This window comes from Etheostoma cragini, chromosome 8 (genome assembly GCF_013103735.1).
Source record: "Etheostoma cragini isolate CJK2018 chromosome 8, CSU_Ecrag_1.0, whole genome shotgun sequence".
NCBI classification, from domain to species: domain Eukaryota; kingdom Metazoa; phylum Chordata; class Actinopteri; order Perciformes; family Percidae; genus Etheostoma; species Etheostoma cragini.
In genome coordinates this window covers 29297049-29319448 of record NC_048414.1, presented here as the reverse complement: position 1 = coordinate 29319448, position 22400 = coordinate 29297049, and the positions used below count along the sequence as shown (strand labels likewise).

Here is a 22400-nt window from a genome sequence, read left to right as displayed (position 1 = left end):
GTCCATGTAAAATATCAATCAGCCAACTGCAGCGTATTCCGAACGCTGCTGTCCGAGTCCTCACTGAAACCAGGACATTTAGACACAGATTCTTGTCCTATAATCAGAGTGTGTTCAATGCCCAGAGAACTGAAATATCAAAAATATTATTAACTTACAGAGCACTGAATCTATCCTTTTCTTTAAAAAAATCTAAAAAAAAACTGGCATTTGGATTTGGAAATTTGGATTTAAACCCTCGGAAGAATACCGGTTGAAGCCAAGTGTGTAGGACTCGGCGTCAGCGTGGAAAAGTAAATTATTTTGTTAACTTTATGGAGAAGAAAGCGTACCACTGTGGAGACCAGGAGCAGAGGACAGCGCAGACTGATCTGAGACCACGCTTTGTTGACTTCTTCCCGTGGGCGTCCGCAACGTGCGCTGGCATATAACACACCCTGAAGAGGGCACACAGACACAGACTTACACCACTTTGATTTTCTCACAGGAGCTTGTGGAAATACTGTAAGAAATGTATTAAAGGTTTAAGTTATCGTTAGATTGTCAGTGAAGTGCGTCTCACTTTCAGGAGGTGTGCTGTTAGATGGCAGGACAGCAAACCGGCCGGAGAACACACCTTCCTCTGTTGTTGAAGAGAAGAAGAGGAACGCAGACAAAGAAAGACGTGAGCACTTTTTAGACCATTTGACTAAAAAGGGACATTACTCACATACAATCACTTTTCCAAACAGCAGATCAGATTTGGAAAGAAATGTATTAAAATCTGATAAGAAAGAAATTTAGCAGCTCACCTGATGCTGGTTGACATGTTCTATCAGCGTGTTGCACTCCAGAGTCGCCCTCCCCCCATCAGACTTTACTTTAATCAATAACACTGCTGGGAGAGCCAGCAGAACTCTGTGACACACACACACACACACACACTTATCATTACTTGTTATTTGCTATTGTGCATTGTGCCTGTCGGAATTTTAGTCTGTATGTTGCTTTTATGTCATTTTTTTGGTTGCCATTTCAAAACTGGCCGGTTACAACGGATGAAAATTAACCTGTTGAGCTAATTCTGGCTCATTTACAGTTACTTTGCTATTGATTAATGAGCACTGTCCCTGTCAAATAAATGCAAAATGAAATGGGTCTACCTGTTCCATGTGTTCAGTGTGTGTTTCAGGCTGAGCTCAGTGCTGATGCTCGGTGAAGCTGAGGTCACTGTGGAGGAGCATCTCTCAGACACAAATGTAAACAGGAAGTCGCACACATCATCTGTGCTTCTACGGCTGCCAGAGAGATCAGTCACTTCCATCTCGTAGACGAGCTCCTGCACACACGCACACAGTAATTTAGAAAAAAATGTGGCTAATGAACTTGAACAGCACATATACAGCGTACACACCTGTAACCTGGACAGGATGTCTGGCAGACAGGTCCCTGTGTATGACACTCTGGAATCTAGCTTGTCCAGGCTCCGGTCACTGTCCACATAAAATACACAGAAGAGGGACATTTTTACTAAAGGTGGAAATTCACATTTACACATTTTTGTTACAAGTTTTTATTTTAATTATGTTAAAAAAGGAAGGAACAGGCTCTACTTGTTGAGGACTTTAAGGTGCTTGAGTACAACAGAGACTGTTGTATCCCCGTTTAAGGATGGGAACTAAGTACTCACAAATTGTCTTCTTACATGTAATTTTTATTAATAAACACACAGACATTGTAGGCCTTCCTCAGAAGGTGTGTGTGTGTTGTCAATGGACATTTAGCTCTGCCTACACTGTCTTTACTCTGGAGGCTGTGCCAATATGCTTGAGCACTTTTTTGTGAAAGGAACAACTTTTGTGAAACATGAACACCCACCTTAACTGCTGGTCCATGATGGCATTGAGCAGATGAGAGCAGAGGTTCTTCATGTCTCCTCCACAGCCACCATGCTCCTCCAGACGAGACAGGTAGAGCTCCAGGCAGGCCCACTGCTGGTACTCCTGACTAAACACACACAGTTATGAGTTACCTGTAGCGTGAGTTTGTGTGTGTGTGTGTGTGTGTGTGTGTGTGTGTGTGTGTGTGTGTGTGTGTGCGTTTTACCGTTCTGGGTCTGACAGGATGTCTTCACTTCTAAGTACTCTGAGCTCATTATGCAGCCATTCTGAGAAAAATAACTTGACAAAGATCATGGTTGAGAATTACTTTTTAGGTCAATAAAATGAATTCATCAATCAGTTTCATTTAACATGCAGGTGAAAGTAGTACTGATTGTACTCTGGTGCCCACTGAACATAATATTCTACACTTACACCATTCAGCACTTACAAAGCCAAGCCAGTGAACCCATTTTACCTGATAAGGTGGCATGTGTTCGAGCTGACGGAATGCTGGGTGCCTCCACAGATGCCAAGCAGTCTTCATCCAGGTGCTGTTGGTGTCTGTGACACTGCTCCACAGGCCGGGCAGCTTCTGTTCCTGGTGGTCACTAAACGGACCTCCAGCAGCAATGGGCGTTCTTCTTGCTTCTGGCAACAGTCTTGGGATGAGGTACAGAAGCTAAACAAACACACAGTTATATCAGAATCAGAAAAGGATTCAATGCCAAGTGAGTTCCACTTGCAAGGAATATGCCTTGGAGGTTGGTGCATACATAAACAAACATCAAAAACAAAAACCAAATAGCTGTTTAACACAAGAGAAAAAGGAGTCTAACTGGTTTAGTGCTGAATGCAAAAATGTATAGTATGTGCAATAGAAAGGTGTATATTCCAGGATGTAGATTAAATGTACATGTAGTAATAAGATCATGATGATAATAAAACAACCTCCTACCTCCATACCATCAGCCCGTGTTTGCACATTTAATCTATACAAGGGGTGTTAAACTCAACTTTTGTGAGGGCCACATAGAAAAAACAAGAATCACATGGAGTGCCAGACATGTATAATTTATTGTCAAATTGCCAAAAATGTCAAAAGCCGACACAAACGCACCACAAAAGCACCAGAATATGTCAGGAAAAAGCGCCATGGATATTAGAAAAAGCAAAAAACTAGGCGGGCCAAAGCTTATTGATAACCCAAATTTATTTGCAGGTCTGATCAAAGGCCTTGAGCTCGACACATGATCTGTACTAAGAAGTTATTGAATGGATTCTTTGTCCATCTCCTCCCTCGCAGTACATCATTTTGATTTCAGACATTCATGATTAACAAAATGTCTGTCTGTCTGTTTGATCTGACCTTTTTAGAAGACTGAACATTTGCTTTCCAGTGTGAATTTAGTATAAAAGATGTTGAGCTGTCATTTAAATACTGGAAAGTAACTGTAGAGAGCTGTATGTTGGAATGTTCCTGTCCTGCAGAAACTAAATTATTTAATTGCGACAAAAACATTAGTCGTCAGCAATTTTGTAATTGTAATTGCAAAGTATTTAATCAAGAAAAAAGGGCCAACCATTTTCTGGTTTCAGCTTCTAAAATCTGAGACTCTGCTGCATTATTCTGTTTTATATCCTTATATCATCATCAGAAATGAGATATCTTTGTGATTTTGGACTGTTACTTGGACACAACAGAAGATTTGAAGACGTCACCTCCGATTAAGTTGCAGTCAATTATAAAACACTTAGTTGCAGCCCTAGATCTTTGCCCTAACTTTGTTTAAAATGTCCTTAAATCATTTATATTTGGAATAAATTCATGTTCACATTATATCATTTCTGCATGCAGTAACGCTGTTCCATTGTGTCTGTATTGATGGACAGTCCACTGTTCAACGCAGGTTTCAGGTTTCTTTGCTGTTAAGCAATTAGTTTATGAACAAGTGACGTACGTAATCAAGCTTGTCCAGGATCACTTGGATCTTAGATTTCAGGGAAATGCACCCAGGCATCTCCCCCTTCAGAATGGAGATGTGAAAACACCTCTCTAGGGACAAACCTTGAACCTTGAATTTGTTTTATGATAATGAGCAGTTTCAGCCTAGAACTTTCATGACATGATTAGATGACATCATGGCAAGTAAGAGAGAAAGACACCTTCTTGTAGAGGCTGCTGAGAATGTAGTCCTGCTGTTGTTGCTGAGGCAGTGAGTCCCCTCTGCAGATCCCATAACACACAGCTGCAACACACAACCTGGACAGCAACAAGAAGACTGAGTCACGGTGGCAGCCAGTATCATATATTCACAACCCAAGAACGTTCAACTCCTTAATGAGTCAGTCATTCATTTGTTTGTCACCGTCGCACTGCACAAGAACCCTCACCTGACACAGAAGAGCATATCAACATGTGTGCTGCAGACCAGCGCCGAGCTGAGAGCTTCTCCAACAGGTACTGGCGTAGGCAGAATGGGCGGGACCAGCTGAACTAGAGGACTGTGGGACATGGAAGCGTGGAGATGGACCACTAATGCTGCCAGGCCGAGTACGTGGGCAGCACTCAGCGACGACCCCTTTTTGACAGAAGAGGTTTGTAAAGCTGACAAATGAATGTACTGGTTTATGTGGCACTTAAGAATAAAGTGGTAAAGTGTAGTCGAAAAATGAAAAGACCCAGGCAAGATGTGAAACAGAGAGTGTTATGAGACAAAAAGCAAAAGATAGATACAAAGAAAAGTGCATTAAAATATAGATGTATGTACCTGGTTATGGAATAGGTCCCAGAGTCTGCATATAAGGCTGGAGAGGAACTGTGTGTTACCAATAATCACACTGACGAACCTGGAGGCCCACTGACTTTGTCTAGGGAGACGTAAAAATATCTGGTGAGGCGCACACTAGAAAGAAAAAGGCAACCTCTTAACACATACGGAATGTGTTTATTTCCAGACCTAAGCACTGAAAACAGGATTTAATGACTTTGGTGCCTGTTCCACACCCCTTGCTGTATGCAGATAAATGGACGTAAATGGCCACTTAATAATACATTTGTGAGCTTTTTTTAATTTATCAAATCCCGGCGATAATATCAGAACTTGTGTCCCTCACTTATTAGGTGGGTTTGCTCTGGAAGCATCCACAATGCACTGGCAGAAGTTTCTCAGGATCATGTTGACGACCTGAGAACACAAGGGAGACAATTAAAGAAATACCTATTATTACTGACCGACATGCAGAACACTGATAACAGCAGAATTGGCAATCTAAAAATATGAAAACAGACAAGACAGCGAATTTCATCGGTGAATACTTTCACGTGGAGCTCAGGGGGCGGCGGGGTGTTTAAGTGAATTCTGATGACTGTCTGTCCAATCAGCTCATCAGGACGGCCAGGAAAGATGACACTCAGAGTGTGTGAGATCCTGGACAGCTGGGCCGATATCTCTGTGGATGCATGACCAGCATGACAGGTATGGAAATGAGGATTTAAAGAGACAGCACACAGTGTAGTATGTCTTTCTGGGTTTGGTGATGTGCCACATGACCTGGTCGGACATACAGTGGAGGAGACTACATTTTCAACGCTTCGACAGCAACTGTGAGAGCCGTGAGAGTGAACCAAAACAGTGACTCTGTTCACCGGACAGCTGAACAATGAGCTCAAATTCACTATAAAGCTCTAAAAAGCTGGGAAGCTGCAGAGTCGGGTGACAATCTCAATAGGTTCATCACTACAAGTGACGCCTCTCACATTACACAGTGTCATTTAATACATTACATTGTTATAATAAATATCGATTATAGTCCCTTTTAATAACCACCATTCTTGACCGGCTTGGTTTGGAAACACACATTAAAAACACTTAGACATTTGGAGAATACACACACACACACACACAGTATTAAAAAAAATATAGACACAGAAACACAAAGAAGACATGAAGCATTTCCCTTTTTGCTCTTAATAAACTTGCATCTCATTGGCAATTTACTGTTTACACCTGAGCAGCACAATGCCAAGGACAAGAAAAAGTCCACAGGTGTCTATTTTCATTAAAGATTTTCAAAACAAAAGTCTTTTCCCTGGAATACTACGTTTGTGTGTTTGTACTGTGTGTACTGTGTGTGTCCTTCCTTGATATCTGCCTACCTCCGTCATTTCCTTCAACAACCAGCTCTGTGAACTCCTGCAGCTGAATCTTCAGGACCTCCAGAGGATCATCATTAGGGTCCAGACACAATGCACTCCCTGAAAACAAAACACAGTGTAATTGCACTCATGAGTTTCTCTAATTTGGGTATATATTTACCTTAGTATATATCAGCGACGTTTAATTTGCAGGACAGTTCCGGTGCCGCCGGAGTTTGTTCCAAATGTGCATTATTTTCAGCCGGATCACCCTCACCTTCCACCTTCTTTGGGTTGGCATTCTACAGTCAGTCCATTCGAGAAATATCCTCATTCTTTGAGTAAAATTCTCATCACACACTCGACAGCCGCTTTACTTCCAAAGCTTGCCTCCCTACAAACACATGTTCCACCTAAACAAGTTCCTTCCCGAGGCTATTTAACAGAGGCCCCCGTTTCTCCCGGTGGTTGCTAACAAGTAGCTAATCGAAACTACAAAACGCCATAATGCCGAACTCAGGAAATCATTTGGAAACAGATGGAGGCTAATGGTGGTTTACTTTAGCTCTTTTGTTTTGGGTGATTGCATTTATGCTTAAAAAATCATAAAAGAGGTGTTGATTTGTAAGGATTATCTTGCTAAATTGATTGCTTGTTGTTTGCCACAGAGTTTATTTCTGCTATGAGCCAAAAGCCAATGGAAACATCCCGTTGGCTCTTTGTCATGGGAACCAGGGCGATACTTTAAGGGTGGCCCACAGAAATACATACACTCACGTAAATAAATTGAAGTGTACTGTTTTGTATGTGGTTGTTTTTAAAGTTGTTTTAGTATTAGACTAAATCAGATTAATGTACTACAAGAAAAAAAGAAATAAATGGTTATTTTATACCATAAGGAGCAAATGACCCACCATCCTGCTGCCTCTGTTTCTGGCAGGCCTCCACATAAGATGAATACTGTGCAGCAGGAATCTTATCTGCCCTAAAACAAACAAACACATGTCATAACAGTGAAAATACACAAAATAATCACACATTCATTCTCGTTTTGGGCTTTAGTGGAAAGGGGGGAAGGACTGAGAAGTTGTTGGTTTTCAAATTTTTGGGCTAAGTCCTAGATCTTCACAATCCTACCTACAGCACCTTTAGCAATCTAATGGTGATTCTTAACAGGCCCACAAGGACAAAAAAAAATTATATTAAAATTAAAAAAATTAAATGATCCCATTACCCCACTTTAAATCTGTTAAAAGAACACATTTAGACAACAGATACACAGAAGGATAACATTATATAAACTAGTCTAAAAAGGAAAAATCTAAAAGGTTGGTGGAGTGAAAGAACACATTTTAAAAGCTTCTGATAACTCACTTTTTCAGAGCTTCTATGAAACTCATCCGAGCATCAGCTTTGACAGGAAGCTGGAAATGAAAGACAGGTCAAATTCAGTTCATGCATGCAAGGTGAAGAACTGTGACAAAATAAAAGAACTTCACATCTAAGAAGCATAATAGTAAGGTGAAAGAGCTCACTATCCTCGGTGTCAGCAGAGAAGGGAGGAATCGTGTCAGGAAATACGGCCTCCGGAAAATACTGTGAGAGGACAGAGGTGTCAGGAAACTGTCCATGTTTCTGTACATCTGCATGACACCCAGATTTCTTTAAGGATCTTCATATCCTGTGATGTACTTTCTGAAAGCGCTGCAGCTGAGGTGACTGAATACCTGGCCTCCATGACTGTGGCTGAGATTCTTCCTGTGCTCTCAAACAGAGACACTGCCTTCTGCACATCCTGGACAGCCTGGCACTGGGGCTGCAGACACACAAACATTATACTGGTATTTTCTGTTAAGATACCTATCTTAATATACATTTTGATGCAAATAAAAACTTTGCTACCTATGAAAAAATCAAAGTGCTCTGACTACGGCTAGGTCAGAAATATGTCTAGCAACTACTTTCAAAAACAGAATTTTGCCAATTTTAGTAAGGCAACGTTACGTTCTTGAACAGCTCATTGTAATAAGACACCATTTAAGAACATTGGCTTCTTTTGTTTAATGAAACTCAAAGCTTTGTAGAAAACATGTCTATATTCCTTTAAAGGTCCAATGTGTACGAATTTCTCCCGTCTTTCGTTGAGATCATATATATTGCGATCAAGATCGTATATCATATACAATGCTCTCTTGCACCACAAAGTTTACAGTACGTATTACAGCGACGGTGGCCTTTACGCTCAAGAAGGTATGTCTCATGATCTTTTCAATATCCTTTTTATTTCTCTGGGCAAAGACAAAGACTCCAGTTCCTGAAATTTGCATTTTGAATACGTGTGGTCCTCCATGTTTCCTTCTTCTACTGTAACCTGCCGGGGCTAATAAGCAACGATGCCCGTGAGCAGCATTAGCAGCAGCTGTGAGTTTATCATTTGACAGCGAAAAATGCAAAAGGCAGAGCAGTATGTCCTTCATCGGCTAACATATTTTAAGATGGAGCATGAATATGAAGCATCCACCCCAGTCCATGCAAGCAAAAATGTAAAATTTCAAGCCAAAAGGAATTCCTGAAATTGATGGTGGTGGTGGATATTCATGAAAAGGACAAGTTTGCAAACTCTTATTTTGATAATAAACAACTAAATATGTTACACACTGGACCTTTAAGTAGTAAAACTCAACAATAGTATGATCACATCTGCAAAGAGTTGATTCATATACTTTACTGCATCACCAATAATTTACCCAGCTGCTGGTTTGTTTTTAGTATCTTTTTTCCACCTTCCTGAGCTCAGTAAATTAAAGAAAAAATAAGGGCAAACCCTACTTACATCCCTCAACATCTCCAATAGGCCAGACTGCTGAGGCACTAACAATTCACAATCAAACCACTGGGTGTCACTGTTACCTGCAATGATGCTCCACCTGCACCAGAAACATCCTCATATAAACCCATGTCCTCCACTGGCTCCTGCATGTATAAATGACAGACACACAGACACACAAATACACACAGACACACACAGAGAAAGACAGGGAGAGCATTGAAAAATGCAGTAATGAGGTACTGAGGATAACTTCCTTCTTCATGGACCATTTATTATTACCCTATTACCTTGAGGTCAGCCAGTCTGGTCTTGGCCAGAGAGACGTACTCCATCAAGAGGCTGCGGTGTTTCACAGGTACATAAGGAGGTTGCAGGATGTGAACCTACCAGGTGAAAATGACAGAGAGGTGTTGAAAATCACATCTGGGTCATTTCTCCATTGCTAGTGTTTTCTTATGGCTTTCACTGTAACTGGATTTTTCAGCCACTGCTTTGGTTTTCTAGTCTAGCACTGACAGCAGACCAGTGCTGGATGACATATTCTAATCTTTTACTTTGGTAAAAGTACCAATACAACCATAAAAAACATTACATTACATGTACGAGTTAAAGTTATGCAGTCATTGTATAACTTAAGTAAAAGAAAGTAAAGTATTAGCAGCTTAACACATTCAAAGCATCAAAGTAAAAGTACTCATACACAGTAAGACATACCCTGTGACTGAAACATAATCACATTGTTAGATTGTTAATAATGTTACATATTGAATAATTGTTCATGTTTGAACCTTGATTAGTTCTTTATACTGAACTATCTAAAAGCAGCTTATAGACATGGACAACAAGACAAGGAGCCCCAGGATGTCACTTGTTTTAAGGGATCATAAACCCAATATGTTGAGAACTACTGTTTAAAATAAGTCATTGTATATTATAAACTTATTGTATTTAAAAAAAAACTGATACTTTCTAGACTGCTGCATACTATATGATGGGTATGAAGTCATATTCCTGTGTACAAGGTTTTTTAAGTAGTTATGGTATGTTATATTGTATACATTCATAATACCCCACAAACAGTATGAACTTTATACTTTAAATAGATGTAATTCTGAATCTTGTTACTGTTTGTTTTTCAAGTAACTACTTTGCCCATGGGGATCATTTGAAAATTGACTAATATAAAAGACACCATTATGTCTTGTGAAATGAATCAATATTAATGTTTCAGTAACATCAGAGACAGAAATTGTAATGTCACCTTGAGATACTGTGAGGGTTCAAAGGGCACTAAGTCAGACAGGAACTTCAGCAGAAACACCAGAGATTTCTTACTGGTCGCATGGTAGCCACTGCCTCCACCGAAAGACATCTGAAAAGGCAGAAAATAACGTTACGAGGACGGAGCCACGGTATCTCTGCTAAATAGTCTCAGGAAGGAAGTTGTTCTGGTGGAACATGTGTACGTTCAGAAGTAGTTTTAGTCGTCAACAGAAAAATCTGATTGGACAGATAGTCTAGCTAGCTGTCTGGATTTACCCTGCAGAGACCTGAGGACCAGGTAACCATAGTCCTCAGATTGGACAGATAGTCTAGCTAGCTGTCTGGATTTACCCTGCAGAGATCTGAGGACCAGGTAACCATAATCCTCAGATTGGACAGATAGTCTAGCTAGCTGTCTGGATTTACCCTGCAGAGATCTGAGGACCAGGTAACATAGTCCTCAGATTGAACAGATAGTCTAGCTAGCTGTCTGGATTTACCCTGCAGAGATCTGAGGACCAGGTAACCATAGTCCTCAGAATCCACCAGAGTTTAATATTACAAAACAAAGAAAACGGAAGGTATAGGATAGGATACAGACTACACACAAGCGCACAATCCACTTTTGTTTAACAGTCTGGAAAAAGAAGAACGCACTTATTGCACATTAAAGACCAGGTTATACAACAGTGCGGGAAAATAAATCTACCGAACAAATCTCTATAAATTGTGTATAAAAATGAACGACATCTGGTGGCAGCCATTGCCACCCACTTCTGCTATATAATGCAGAGTGCCAATTATACAAGTGCACAATTACTAAACATTACATTGGCTGTCTACCTTCACAAGTATTTGTTTTATTATCCTGAGTGTCAGTAAAGGCTTTTTGTCATGTTGTCAAGACACAATTTTTTCTTAAAGACTAGTGTTGAAAAGCCGATATGAAACCTTGAACCAGTTGCTGTAGGAAGGGAAGATGGCTGGTCCCTCCAGCGCACACTGCCTAGCCAAGAGGAAGGCAGTTATCATGTTCTCCAGGTCATAAACCTCAAATGCAGAGCTCAGTAGTCTGGACAGCAGCTCTAGTAGAGGTAGAGAAACACAACAGAAAGGACGAGTCTTTTAACACTCAATTCAGTACGACTATAAGTCCCTTTTACATCTGATTTCCATCAATGTGTGTATTCCTTTATGTATACACTAGTCTGATACATACATTAATTGAATTGTTTATTTGTGTGTGTGTGTGTCCGCTTACACAGCCCAGCCATTATAGGATTATTCAGACACATTTTAAATAGTGCTGACACAAAAACTAGATATGTACACAAAGGGTACCGGATAAATAGGTAATTTGTAGGGTTATGACAAAAAATTAACATTTCAACTTAAAACCCTTTCGGACCAGAATAAATGATGGTATAAGTAGAAAATAAACAGATTATGCAGAACCTGTAGGCATTCCAAGTAGTAAGGGAGGACCGCCTTCACAGAGAGACACAGACATACAGAAAGAGACTTGGTTGCTTCTTCGTGTTTACCGCTAAGGCTGCTCTGGGCACAGGGGTTGTAAACCAGCAGAGTGGACAGGAAGCACAGGACGTGTTTCCAGTTGACCTCGTGGGTTTCCAAAACCTGCTGCAGGTGACACAGCAGCTGCTCCACACGGAAGATCACTGCCAGCTTTTACAGAAAGACAGTTACATTACGGACGAGTTACGATTAGTTCCTTTACAATAGACACTGGCTCTGAAGACACAAAAAGCACTTAAAGTAAGCATTGTAGCTCTTTGAAACCACACACAAAAGTGGTAATCTAAAAACAAAAACAGGAGGGTCACACCGGGGTTGACTGACAGACTGGCATGCAAGCTGTTTGTTGCTGCTAAGAGGATCATAATAGATAAATTAATACTATCAATGCTGTGATCTCTGACGCATTAGCGGCTGTTGCATAGTTTAAAATACAGAAATTACACTGACTGTGTAAGCAGCAGAGTGAGGCCTGTTGCTGCTAAAATTATGTGCAGATTCATTTAAAAATTTTATAAAAGAAAATTGCATGACATAGCAGTTATTAGCAGCCAGCCACTGGCAGAGACACCAGCTAACATCTGTCAGACCGAAATCCACCCATTGTTGTGAAATCCAAAGGCAGGAGTAACAGACGGAGAGTAGAGAACATTTTTTGATAAACTAGAATAAACTGTTTATTGTACCTACACCCTATTATGTGTAAAAGCTTGTTTTAATGTGAATGGGTACAACATGGTCTCCATGAAATATTTACCTTACAGAACAGTGAGGTCAACAACCGGCTTGATTTTGCAAAGGTCCACTCGTTCTGCAGAGTGATGGCATCGGACACTGTGGATATGTGATGTAGTGGTTACCCTTCAGATTTAGTTATCATTATGAAATCAAACACTATTGGGGTGGGTGGGGAATCGATAAAACACAGTATAGCGATATTCTTTGTGGCAACATTATATCGATACACAAAAACGTATAAAAAAGTATAAAATCTTTTATTATATAAATTACACTTGAGAATTTAACTTTTTATTTAACTAGAATAATAAAAATCAATTGCTGTAATTAACAATTAAGGTTGACTAGACTGTAATACAAAACAGTTTAGTTTGTCAGGTACACACAACTTTTGTGACAGGTTTCACGACACTCTTGCTCAGTTTGTCTGCTTTACAATCCCAAACTGCAGCAATAAAATTAAAGAGAGATGAACAAAGAAAGATGTTTCTTTTTAGATAAAATAGATGTTGACAAAGTTTTCCTCTGGGGACATTGTTTGATGTTGGAAACCAATAATTTCCAATATATTGCAGAATATCGCAAAATGGTAACAGAAAAATCACAATAATATGATGATTTCCACCCCTAATGCACTGGATACTTATTTCAAAGTCTACCTTACTAGATTTGTGTGTATGCAGCTAGATTTGAAACGTGTAGGCATTGTCGAACAAAAACAGCATCAAGCTGTTAAAACTGGTCAAGGACTAGTATTTACCTGTTAGTTGAGGCTTGTAAGTGAGAGTCTGTGTCAGTGTGTGTGTGAAGAAACGCTGAAGGGTATCCCCTGACACTGAAACTCCACACAGTGAAACATCAAATATCTGAATCCTGTACAAAACACAGGCAGAGGAGTAAGAAACAGAGAATCCTAACAGCAGACATGCTCTCGCTGCTGAGGCAATGGTTACACGGTTTGTTCATTACAGACAAAATGCATCATCTAGCAAAAAATATATATTTTTGTACATAAACAGCAGTGTTAACTGTAATGCTATTGGACACCGTGTCTTGTGTTTAAGTTGGAATCATTTCCAGTCAGTGTATTACAAATATTACTTGCTGTTCTTCATGCATTAAGGTGAAACATCATATCTTGTACTGTCCAATCATTAATGGTCAGGTCACAGGATTGGTTAGTATTTTTTTCTAGTCCTGTGACCTGAATAGTTTTAAAGTTCAGAATTTTACATCTACCAAGAAAAAGGCTGTACATTTTACTCTACACTTGTACATACATGTAGATTATTGTTCAGTATATATTTTGTTCTTATTTATATCTTGATAGATGATTTTAAGATTTTTTGGGGGGGCATTTTAGGCCTTAAATGGACAGGACAGCTGAAGTTGTGAAAGGGGAGAGAGAGGGGGAGTGACATGCAGCAAAGGGCCGCAGGCTGGATTCAAACCCGGGCCGGCTGCGTCGAGGAGTAAACCTCTATACATGGACACCCGCTCTACCAACTGAGCTATCTGGGTGCACGATAGATGATCTTATGGAAAGTTCCCCATGCCAATCTCTATGTATGGTGAAGGGTATGTGATGATGTGGGGGGGGTCTATGGGAATTTAACATAGGGGTGTCTATCCTCATTCACCCTGTATTCTAAGGAAGAATATTTATTTATTATTTATACATTATTTGTTCACAAGGTGTCTTTAAAAGGTTGACTTTTCCTAAAAAAAATTCATTCAGGCAAGTAAGATCAATTTCAAAAATATGGTTTTTATTCCTCTTTTTAATCAACTTTAGCATGGGTGTGTAAACTTTCTCAAGCCACTGCTTTTACACTATAAATGGTATAGCCTGCATAACTTGCTGTAATTAGAATGTTCAGTCCTTTTCAGTACTTTTAGGGCATTTGCACAGATATTAAAATGTCTCATGATGTTTAAAATTGCTATTTTGTACAACTAAATGATGCCCTTATATCTTGCCAAATGTCTGTGTATGTTCTCGGTCACGGCTTGGCGTAACGTTTGTTTTCAGGTCTCTTTTGTTTAGACAGAGACTTCAATCTCAACCAGACCTGATCTCATAGAGGTTAATATAAGGTAAATAAAAAACAAAGAACCATAGCTCAGCTCCTGATCCAGCACACTGCGGTGTCAGACCCTTTTCCACAGTGTCTAGAAGCCCTGAAGGAGACAGACAAACATTAAAATGTTTAAAAACAAGACAAAAAAGGAAAAGTACTAAAATGATACTTAGACATCTTAGCAGTAAAAGTAGAACCTAGAAAATAGCTTTCAGATACCAGAGGTTTGAGTCAAAGTGCTTTTTCTAAATGTTGTAATCAACACAGGACAAGGTTAAGTGGGACTCACAGAAGAGCATGTCGTCCAGCACTGAGCAGCAGAGCTGGGAGATCCTCCTGTCTGCAGCTGCTGACTCCTGGCTCAGCTCGAAGCCAGTTCCCAACAAGACTCCAACCACAGCTACACAACAAACAGAAGATCTTTAATTGGCATCAGCAGCAGCAGCATACTGTAAGTCCTTTGGTGAACATTTTATCCAGTCTACTTGATACCAGGAGTGCATTTGTTTTTATACCTGTTCATTTATCGCAAGTAATATAATTATTGGCATATAGAACAAAGCATATTTTCAGGATATGTATAGTAAAGTAACAGAAAAAAACTTCTGTACCTCTGAAAATAATCTCATGATGTAAAATTTAAGCTCAAGTTCACACATCATTTCTTCTTTTAATACTGAATGAACATGATTAGGTAACCAATGAGTACATGCATGACAAGAAGAATCTTGTGCTGTGAAGACAATAGTTCTTTTTACCCTTTCTTAAGGCAATATGCAAGAAATAAACAACAACAAGTTGTGGTTTTAACTGTGGTTGTGTGCCAAAGTATTTCTTGCTCAGTAGCAGTAACTTCCTAGTCTGGCTATCAGCAGACCAAGCCGAGCTCAGTAGATCTGAGACTGAGCGTTGGTCTGGGGAGTCTGCTCTGTATTCTCTCTGCACGAGGAGGGGCCAACAGCCATAGTTCAAATGACTGTATGCGGTTGGAGAGTTCGGGTTGCTGCGCTCTGCTGCGCTTCGATGGCCACGGCTATGTTGAATGTAAACAAGAAGCTGCTTGGTTGCTTCTCTATTGGCATCGTGTTAAACCTGCCAATAGCGCCCCAGGTAGATAAGCCAGTTTGTGATTGGTCACTGCAAAATATTGAACTGAAGTAGGAGATTTAAACGTGCAGGTTTCCAGACAGAGTTGCAGGGCAGAGTGGGCGGGGTTTACCCAGTCTAGGAACTTTCTGCAGTCTCCACTGGTTGCCTTGCAACCTCAAGGGGACAGCCAGGAAGTTAAAAATAGGCCTAGAAGATGTGCTGCTAGGCAGATTTTGTTACCTTTGGCCAGATTAGTTGTTTCCAGTCTGTTTCTCAACCCAACTCTCTATCTCAGACATTCTTTAACCAGCAAATAATACAAAAAGCTAAATTCATTCGAGAAAATCCAGAGCATCTCCTCTTTAAGGACACGTGCAAAACAATCCGGCAACATCCTCCCATCTGCTTAGAGATACAGTGCATGATGATTCGCTGTTCATCCCTTCCATGTGCAAAGCATCTTACACACCAAAAAAAAATATTTTTGTAAAATATTCCTGTTCTTATCGTTGGAAATTTGTTCTTCTTCTTCTTTGCTTTTATGGGTTTTTATGCTGCCTAGCTGCAAAAAGAATTTACTTTTGTGGGACCTCAAAGGTCTGACCTAAACTTAAAATAGCTGGTGGTTAGTGATAATTTTTAATTAATTTGTCAGACGAGACTGAATTTGTTCATAAACTACCTATTTTTTCAATGACGAGACGCTGACGAGACTGCACCAATAACCCAAAACGCTGACTGGGAGCCCGGTTCTGCTTGTGCCCCGGCCCCGGGTATGGGGAGGGAGGGGAGGAAGCCCAGCTCAACAAAAATAATTTAACAAGTGTATTTTGTCAGGTAATTATGGCATTTAAACAATATTTGAGTTGTGTGGAACACTATTTGACTGAAATGTTTATCATAAATAAAGTTAAAAAAAGATTGAAATGACTTTTTCTGACAGGGAGCCTTTCTCACTCTGATTGTATTTTGTGACGTAACCTGTTTCCCGGAAAACTAAATTCAAGGTGACATGCTGATCAGGATCAATTCTCTAAACTAAAACTAGACGAGGGAGAAAAATCTGTGTCCTTACTTGACAACACTTTCCGTTGAACTTGTTTGGTCTCCTCTTCTCCATGTGGAGGTGTCCAACCGCACAGAGCCATGGACTGAGACACCAACCACAACCTCACGCCTTCATCACTGAATGGAGAAAAAGGAAAAGGGGGCAGAACTGAGCCAAAGGTTAAACAGGGTGTCTGCTGACTTTTTAAGACCATTACAACTTAAATTAAAGACATTTATCGTAACATCAACTGAGCCCTAAATTCAGTTTTTTGAAGCCAAGTATTGCTAAACTCGCACCTCCCCATAACCAAAGACTAAAATGGGTTTTATGTCAATCCAAAAGAGACTCGCGCCAATAACACCAAAGTTGATTGGCTGCCATATATGTTGCAAGTTGGTCTCATTATTAGTCCTAACAAAATTATACTTAAACTACAAAAGATAGAACTACCCCACACTACACCACTAACCATAACACCACAGAATGAAAAAAGAGCATTGTTACATGGACATAGGAATATTAAGACCTATCTAAAATTGTTTATGACTTGGATCACAATACTTTATACGGATTTAAGATTTTTTAAGGTCTACAATTTTTAAGACTTATAAAGTCTACGAAAACCTACTCTTTTGTGAAGAGTTAATATTTAAATCATTCTTTAAACTGAACTCAACAATTTAAAAAAGGCCCCTAAAACATCCACACAGGGGCGCTGTAACAACAAAACTGACAACCAAGTGTCTTTTGTTGTAGTATTGAATCTTATTACTTTTAAAAGCCCCCTTCGTGAATTCATGTAGTTTGATTTGCCATCTCTGAAATAACCAGGAGGATTCACACACTCACATCTGAACTGAGAGTAAATCCCGATAGGACAGAGGATGGATTTATTCTTTGTAGTCTGAATGTTCAAGTTTGAATTTTTCATCATATCATAAATTCTGTTTATTTTATCAATCAAATTTGAGCAACCTGATCGTTGTACTTGACTTAAAATCTTATTTGTGAAATTGAAGAAGTTTTTAATCAACTCACAAAAAATGCACAGTTTGTTTTTGAAGTAAAAGTTTCAGTGCTACAGTATACATGCAGTAGTTTTCAATTTAATTTCAACAATACTTGTTCTTAAAGTGGTTACTTTTCAAAATTATTAATGCAGTTAATTGTAAGTTTCAAGTCCTTAAAGGCTTTCTAAACTTCCATAATGTTTGCAGAAGTAAAAATACTAAAGTATAATACTTGTCTGCCTTATCTTATGCAGCCAACAGCGGCATTCTATTAATCTTTGTATGCTCTAGACTATTGTGGCTCCACAGCAGCTGATCGACCTTGTTGCCTAACAAGGCGGCACAAACTAAATTTACCCAAAAAATAACTGAAAAAAAGATGTTCCTTACCTCTCTATGATGAACTTTAGAGTGACGATGTTGTGACCGTGAAGATGGTACACCACCTCCAGCTTTGGTAGCCTCTGTAAAAACACCACATTCACTATTGACTACTACATCCATTAGATAAGAAAGCCAAGCTGGGTTTTCCAACTGAGGCAGTTTAGACCAATTTTAAAGGGATAAATAAAGCTTGTGAAAACAAAAGTAGTTTTTTTTCTTTCAAACTTCACTTGTTTAGTAGTGTTTTTTCTTTGACTTAGCTGTATAGAACTCAGACTGAAAATCCTACACAAAGGCAATTTCAAAGTAACTTAACGGAATTATAAATTGGGCAAAATCTCATGAGAAGTAGTCTTGCAACACCTTTCTCCACAGCGCTGCGGAGGAAGGACTGGCAACGGGAGCATACATTGTTGGATAGGAGAATAAACGTTCAGGGGTTGTTTGCATGTCTTTAAACCAATCCCAACGGTCTTGGGAGGAGCTACGCTCTGGACGCAGCAACGGTGGCTCTGCTAAATGATCTCGGGAAGGAACTTGTTCTGGTGGAACATTTGCACCCCGCAAAAAAAAAATGCTTCATGCAAAGTTAAATTAAGCGTTCACACAATACAGTGAAGCGAGTCTCGATCCAAATTTTCAGCGTGGTAGCTTGGAGGTTCTAGTTGCTCCTCGATGCGCCCAGATTAATGTAAACACAAAGAAAGTGGAAAGTGTGCAACATCTGGCAGGTTAAAAGCTTATCCGGCAGGACGTTTGGCGCCGTCAGAACTACCCCAGTTAGTGAACTGTTGATCCAGACTACATGAGAAGTAAATACCTTATTTAGGTCTTATGTATGAACTCTAACACAAACACACCTGATCTCTTCTGTACTCCTGCCAGAGCAGTTTAGGGCAGAGGGTTCCTTGTGACAGCAGTTCTTTGCTGGACTCCAGCAGGAGACACAGCTGGACCTAGACAAGACAGGAAAGGGTCTTATAGTATAATATACTGTACGTAATATTTACAATAAGCAATCATTTTATTTACATAGCACTTTTCAAGCATTAAGCACAAAGGGCTTTCCTGTGTAAACCCCCAACAGTTCCATTACTAACAGGGACGTTGTAGAGCGTCCTCTGGTGGACAGACTTTACAACACCAACACTAACAGGAACGTTATAGAGCGTCCTCTGGTGGACAGACTATGCAACTCCATCACTAACAGGGACGTTGTAGAGCGTCCTCTGGTGGACAGACTGTGCAACGCCATCACTAACAGGGACGTTGTAGAGCGTCCTCTGGTGGACAGACTATGCAACGCCATCACTAACAGGGACGTTGTAGAGCATCCTCTGGTGGACAGACTGTGCAACACCATCACTAACAGGGACGTTGTAGAGCGTCCTCTGGTGGACAGACTATGCAACTCAATTACTAACAGGGACGTTGTAGAGCGTCCTCTGGTGGACAGACTATGCAACTCCATTACTAACAGGGACGTTGTAGAGCGTCCTCTGGTGGACAGACTAAACAACACCAACAATAACAGGGACGTTGTAGAGCGTCCTCTGGTGGACAGAATGTGCAACGCCATCACTAACAGGGACGTTGTAGAGCGTCCTCTGGTGGACAGACTATGCAACGCCATCACTAACAGGGACGATGTAGAGCGTCCTCTGGTGGACAGACTATGCAACGCCATCACTAACAGGGACGTTGTAGAGCGTCCTCTGGTGGACAGACTATACAACATCAACACTTAAAGCATGGTTGACCGTCTGTTTTTATTTTATTTTTAAAATATTCATTATCTGAATCATTTATTTGTCATTATAAATGATCCTGATGAACATTTAAAAAAATAAAAAAATAAAAAAATGCTGATACTGATAGTTTGGGAATGCCTAATATCGGCGGTAATATCGGCCCACTGATACGTCGGTCGGGCTCTAATGCAGAAGTGATGTAGCAGTACAGTTGTGGTTCCAGAGAAGTTAACCAGAAAACACTGTCACTCTGAGTAAGACGACCACAATGAGTCAGAAAAAATACAAAGGCACACAGCCATCACACTATAGACTACACTAAAGGTGTAGCTGGCTTTTATAAGAAATTTATTTATGACGTTGTTTTGAACTCTAAATCTTTCAGATGCTGATTTATTGGCATCTTTTCCGCAAAACTGTACATTACATACATTACATTTAATCTAATCAGGAAATCTGCTTACAGATCAAGATCTTTCTTGTAAATGAGACCTGAGAACAGCAGAAGAATTAACAGAAATGAGACAGAACAAGCATAGCCAATCATAAAAAAACACAGTCCTAACCACATTAATCTTTAGATGGGTCCACATTTAAAAGTTTTAAATTACATACAGTATGTCACCATTTTATATTATCAGGAAATAATAGAATAAGGAAAACATTGTGCGTCAAACGAAGTGAAACTGTGAATGTCACTGCCGATTGAACCCCGTGGAGAAGGCAAAATGTCTGTCAACATTCGATTTTTGTTGGTTTCATCATATAGGGCTGTTTCACTACAAGCCCACAAAGCAGCTCCTCAACTTCCTTTGTGCATTGCATTGTGGGAGAATAGTGTTGACTCAGAAATTGACCGCATTTTAGTATACATAACGTCTATTTTCACTAGACTTCCTATTTTCAGATTTTCTAAAAAACTGCTGAATGTATTTTAGATGTCTGTTAGTTAACAAGGGGATTTAGAGCTAGCTGCTAGACTCTAACAGGCAGCCATTGTTTCTATCCTGTGCACTGAATATTTTGGTTATTTATTCTGTTTAAATACTTGTTATAATTCTTATAATGACTGTCATTTATAAAGGTTAGACAAATACCTTTGTGTTTGCTAATCTTTAATCGACAGCTCACTGCATTCTAGTTATCATTGTTAGTCATTTATATTGCTCTATGCTATTTGTAGATGGCTATGTTTCATCTTAGGTTTGCCTTTGCTATTGGTCTTTCTCAACAGTTGGTATTGCTGTGCTTTGTTGTTACAGAACCACATACAGACACACAGACCTATTTGTTTACATAAACCGTCTAAACCGCATCCCTAGACTCTGCATCTTCTTCTCCCACATTCTCACCGGAGCACCGAAATAGTGTCTGACACCCTGAAGCACACCTATTCAACCATATTTACATATTCTCTCACACAATAGTCCTAGTGTCACTTGCACTCCACTCGCTTTGCCAGACCCTCACATAGAGCGCCGCAAAGGAAGGTCTGGTTAGTCCACACTGCATTCTGGGATAGGAGAAAAACCTGCTCTGGTTTATCAGCATTTCTTTAAACCAATCACAATCATCATGGGCGGGGGTAAGCTCCGGACGGAGCCACGGTGCATCTGTGAAATAGTCTCAGGGAGGAACTTGTTATGTTGGAACAAGTTCAAAAGTAGTTTCTGACAAGATTACTCCTTCATCACTAAATGGAGAAAAGGGAAAAGGTGGACTGAACTCTATTGAAAGGTTAACTAGGGTGTCTCCAGGTCTCACAAAGTCAAATTCAAGACTTTTTAAGACCATTACGAATGCAATTTAAGACCTTATTCACAATATCAACTGAGCCCTAAATTCAGGAATTGCTTAATACAGTAGTACCTTTTTCACGTATCTGTACTTTACTTAACTAAAAGCAATAGTGAATACTTTTAACTTTTACATTTAAAACATTTTCCACCAATTATCTATATTTCTACTCCACTACATTTCTACAGCGTTTCGTTTTCATTACATTATCGGATTAGTCCTTACTTTTACTAAAGTAAATATGTCTCTGGTTATTTGTACTTTTACTGAAGTACTGAGATTCAGTGCTTTCTCTACCACTGGTCTGTGGTACAATCCCAAAAAATCTACAGCCAATAACACGAAAGCTGCACTATAAGTAGCATGTTGGTCGTAATACAGCAATATTATATTTGGCGTAGCGAAAGAACAATGTAGGAAAAATTAAGACCTGTTTAAATTGTGTAAGACCTAGAACACAATACTTAAACATAAATTTTAGACCTTTTAAGACCTAAACCGGAGACAAGAGTTCAGAATGTCAACACAAAGAAAGTGGAAGGTGAGTGACATCTGGCCAAAAAATGAGTGACATCTTTTTGCATGAGGGTATCGAACGCTCACCCTGGATTATACTAACGTTAGCTCTTACTATCAGATACTCACTCTCTGAGAGGAAGAAAGAAGCCCACTCCTTTTTTCCTCTTCCTCCTTTGCCTCCTCAGTTCCAGTGATCTCCATCAGTCTCTCCAGCATCATCTTTACTGACAGCACTGCCACCGGGACACCCAGCTGCGAGGCCTGACGCCTTAGCTCACACACTGTCCAAACACAATACAACACAACCTGCAGTTCATGTACACATGTCAGCAGATTCAATCTGAAAAACTGATA

The 22400-nt window shown here is 39.8% G+C and overlaps 2 protein-coding genes across 4 annotated transcripts in view; one reads left to right on the top strand and one right to left on the bottom strand.

Moving 5' to 3' along the window:
- The window catches only part of gan (gigaxonin), a 322832-nt gene that overhangs the window by 252339 nt on the left and 48093 nt on the right, over positions 1–22400 (top strand). The gene's annotated exons all lie outside the window — the stretch shown is intronic.
- The window catches only part of LOC117948799 (Fanconi anemia group A protein), a 38889-nt gene that overhangs the window by 14888 nt on the left and 1601 nt on the right, over positions 1–22400 (bottom strand). For all 3 annotated transcript variants that reach the window (XR_004657564.1, XM_034878656.1, XM_034878657.1), the window contains exons 4-34: positions 22173–22327; positions 18840–18935; positions 17986–18059; positions 16610–16719; positions 14735–14845; positions 14482–14545; positions 13125–13237; positions 12384–12460; positions 11635–11776; positions 11042–11175; positions 10089–10199; positions 9115–9210; positions 8908–8970; positions 7725–7813; positions 7533–7593; positions 7372–7421; positions 6912–6982; positions 6019–6117; positions 5179–5312; positions 4977–5047; positions 4631–4730; positions 4254–4441; positions 4026–4122; positions 2338–2541; positions 2086–2159; positions 1858–1986; positions 1394–1472; positions 1143–1318; positions 792–897; positions 563–622; positions 333–437 (exon numbers count right to left, since the gene is read on the bottom strand). Coding sequence is in view for 2 of the 3 variants with exons in the window: in XM_034878656.1 (XP_034734547.1) it covers positions 333–437; positions 563–622; positions 792–897; positions 1143–1318; positions 1394–1472; positions 1858–1986; positions 2086–2159; positions 2338–2541; positions 4026–4122; positions 4254–4441; positions 4631–4730; positions 4977–5047; positions 5179–5312; positions 6019–6117; positions 6912–6982; positions 7372–7421; positions 7533–7593; positions 7725–7813; positions 8908–8970; positions 9115–9210; positions 10089–10199; positions 11042–11175; positions 11635–11776; positions 12384–12460; positions 13125–13237; positions 14482–14545; positions 14735–14845; positions 16610–16719; positions 17986–18059; positions 18840–18935; positions 22173–22327 (3239 nt within the window). In the remaining variant the exon portion in view is untranslated. The remainder of the gene's footprint in view (positions 1–332; positions 438–562; positions 623–791; positions 898–1142; positions 1319–1393; positions 1473–1857; positions 1987–2085; positions 2160–2337; positions 2542–4025; positions 4123–4253; positions 4442–4630; positions 4731–4976; positions 5048–5178; positions 5313–6018; positions 6118–6911; positions 6983–7371; positions 7422–7532; positions 7594–7724; positions 7814–8907; positions 8971–9114; positions 9211–10088; positions 10200–11041; positions 11176–11634; positions 11777–12383; positions 12461–13124; positions 13238–14481; positions 14546–14734; positions 14846–16609; positions 16720–17985; positions 18060–18839; positions 18936–22172; positions 22328–22400) is intronic.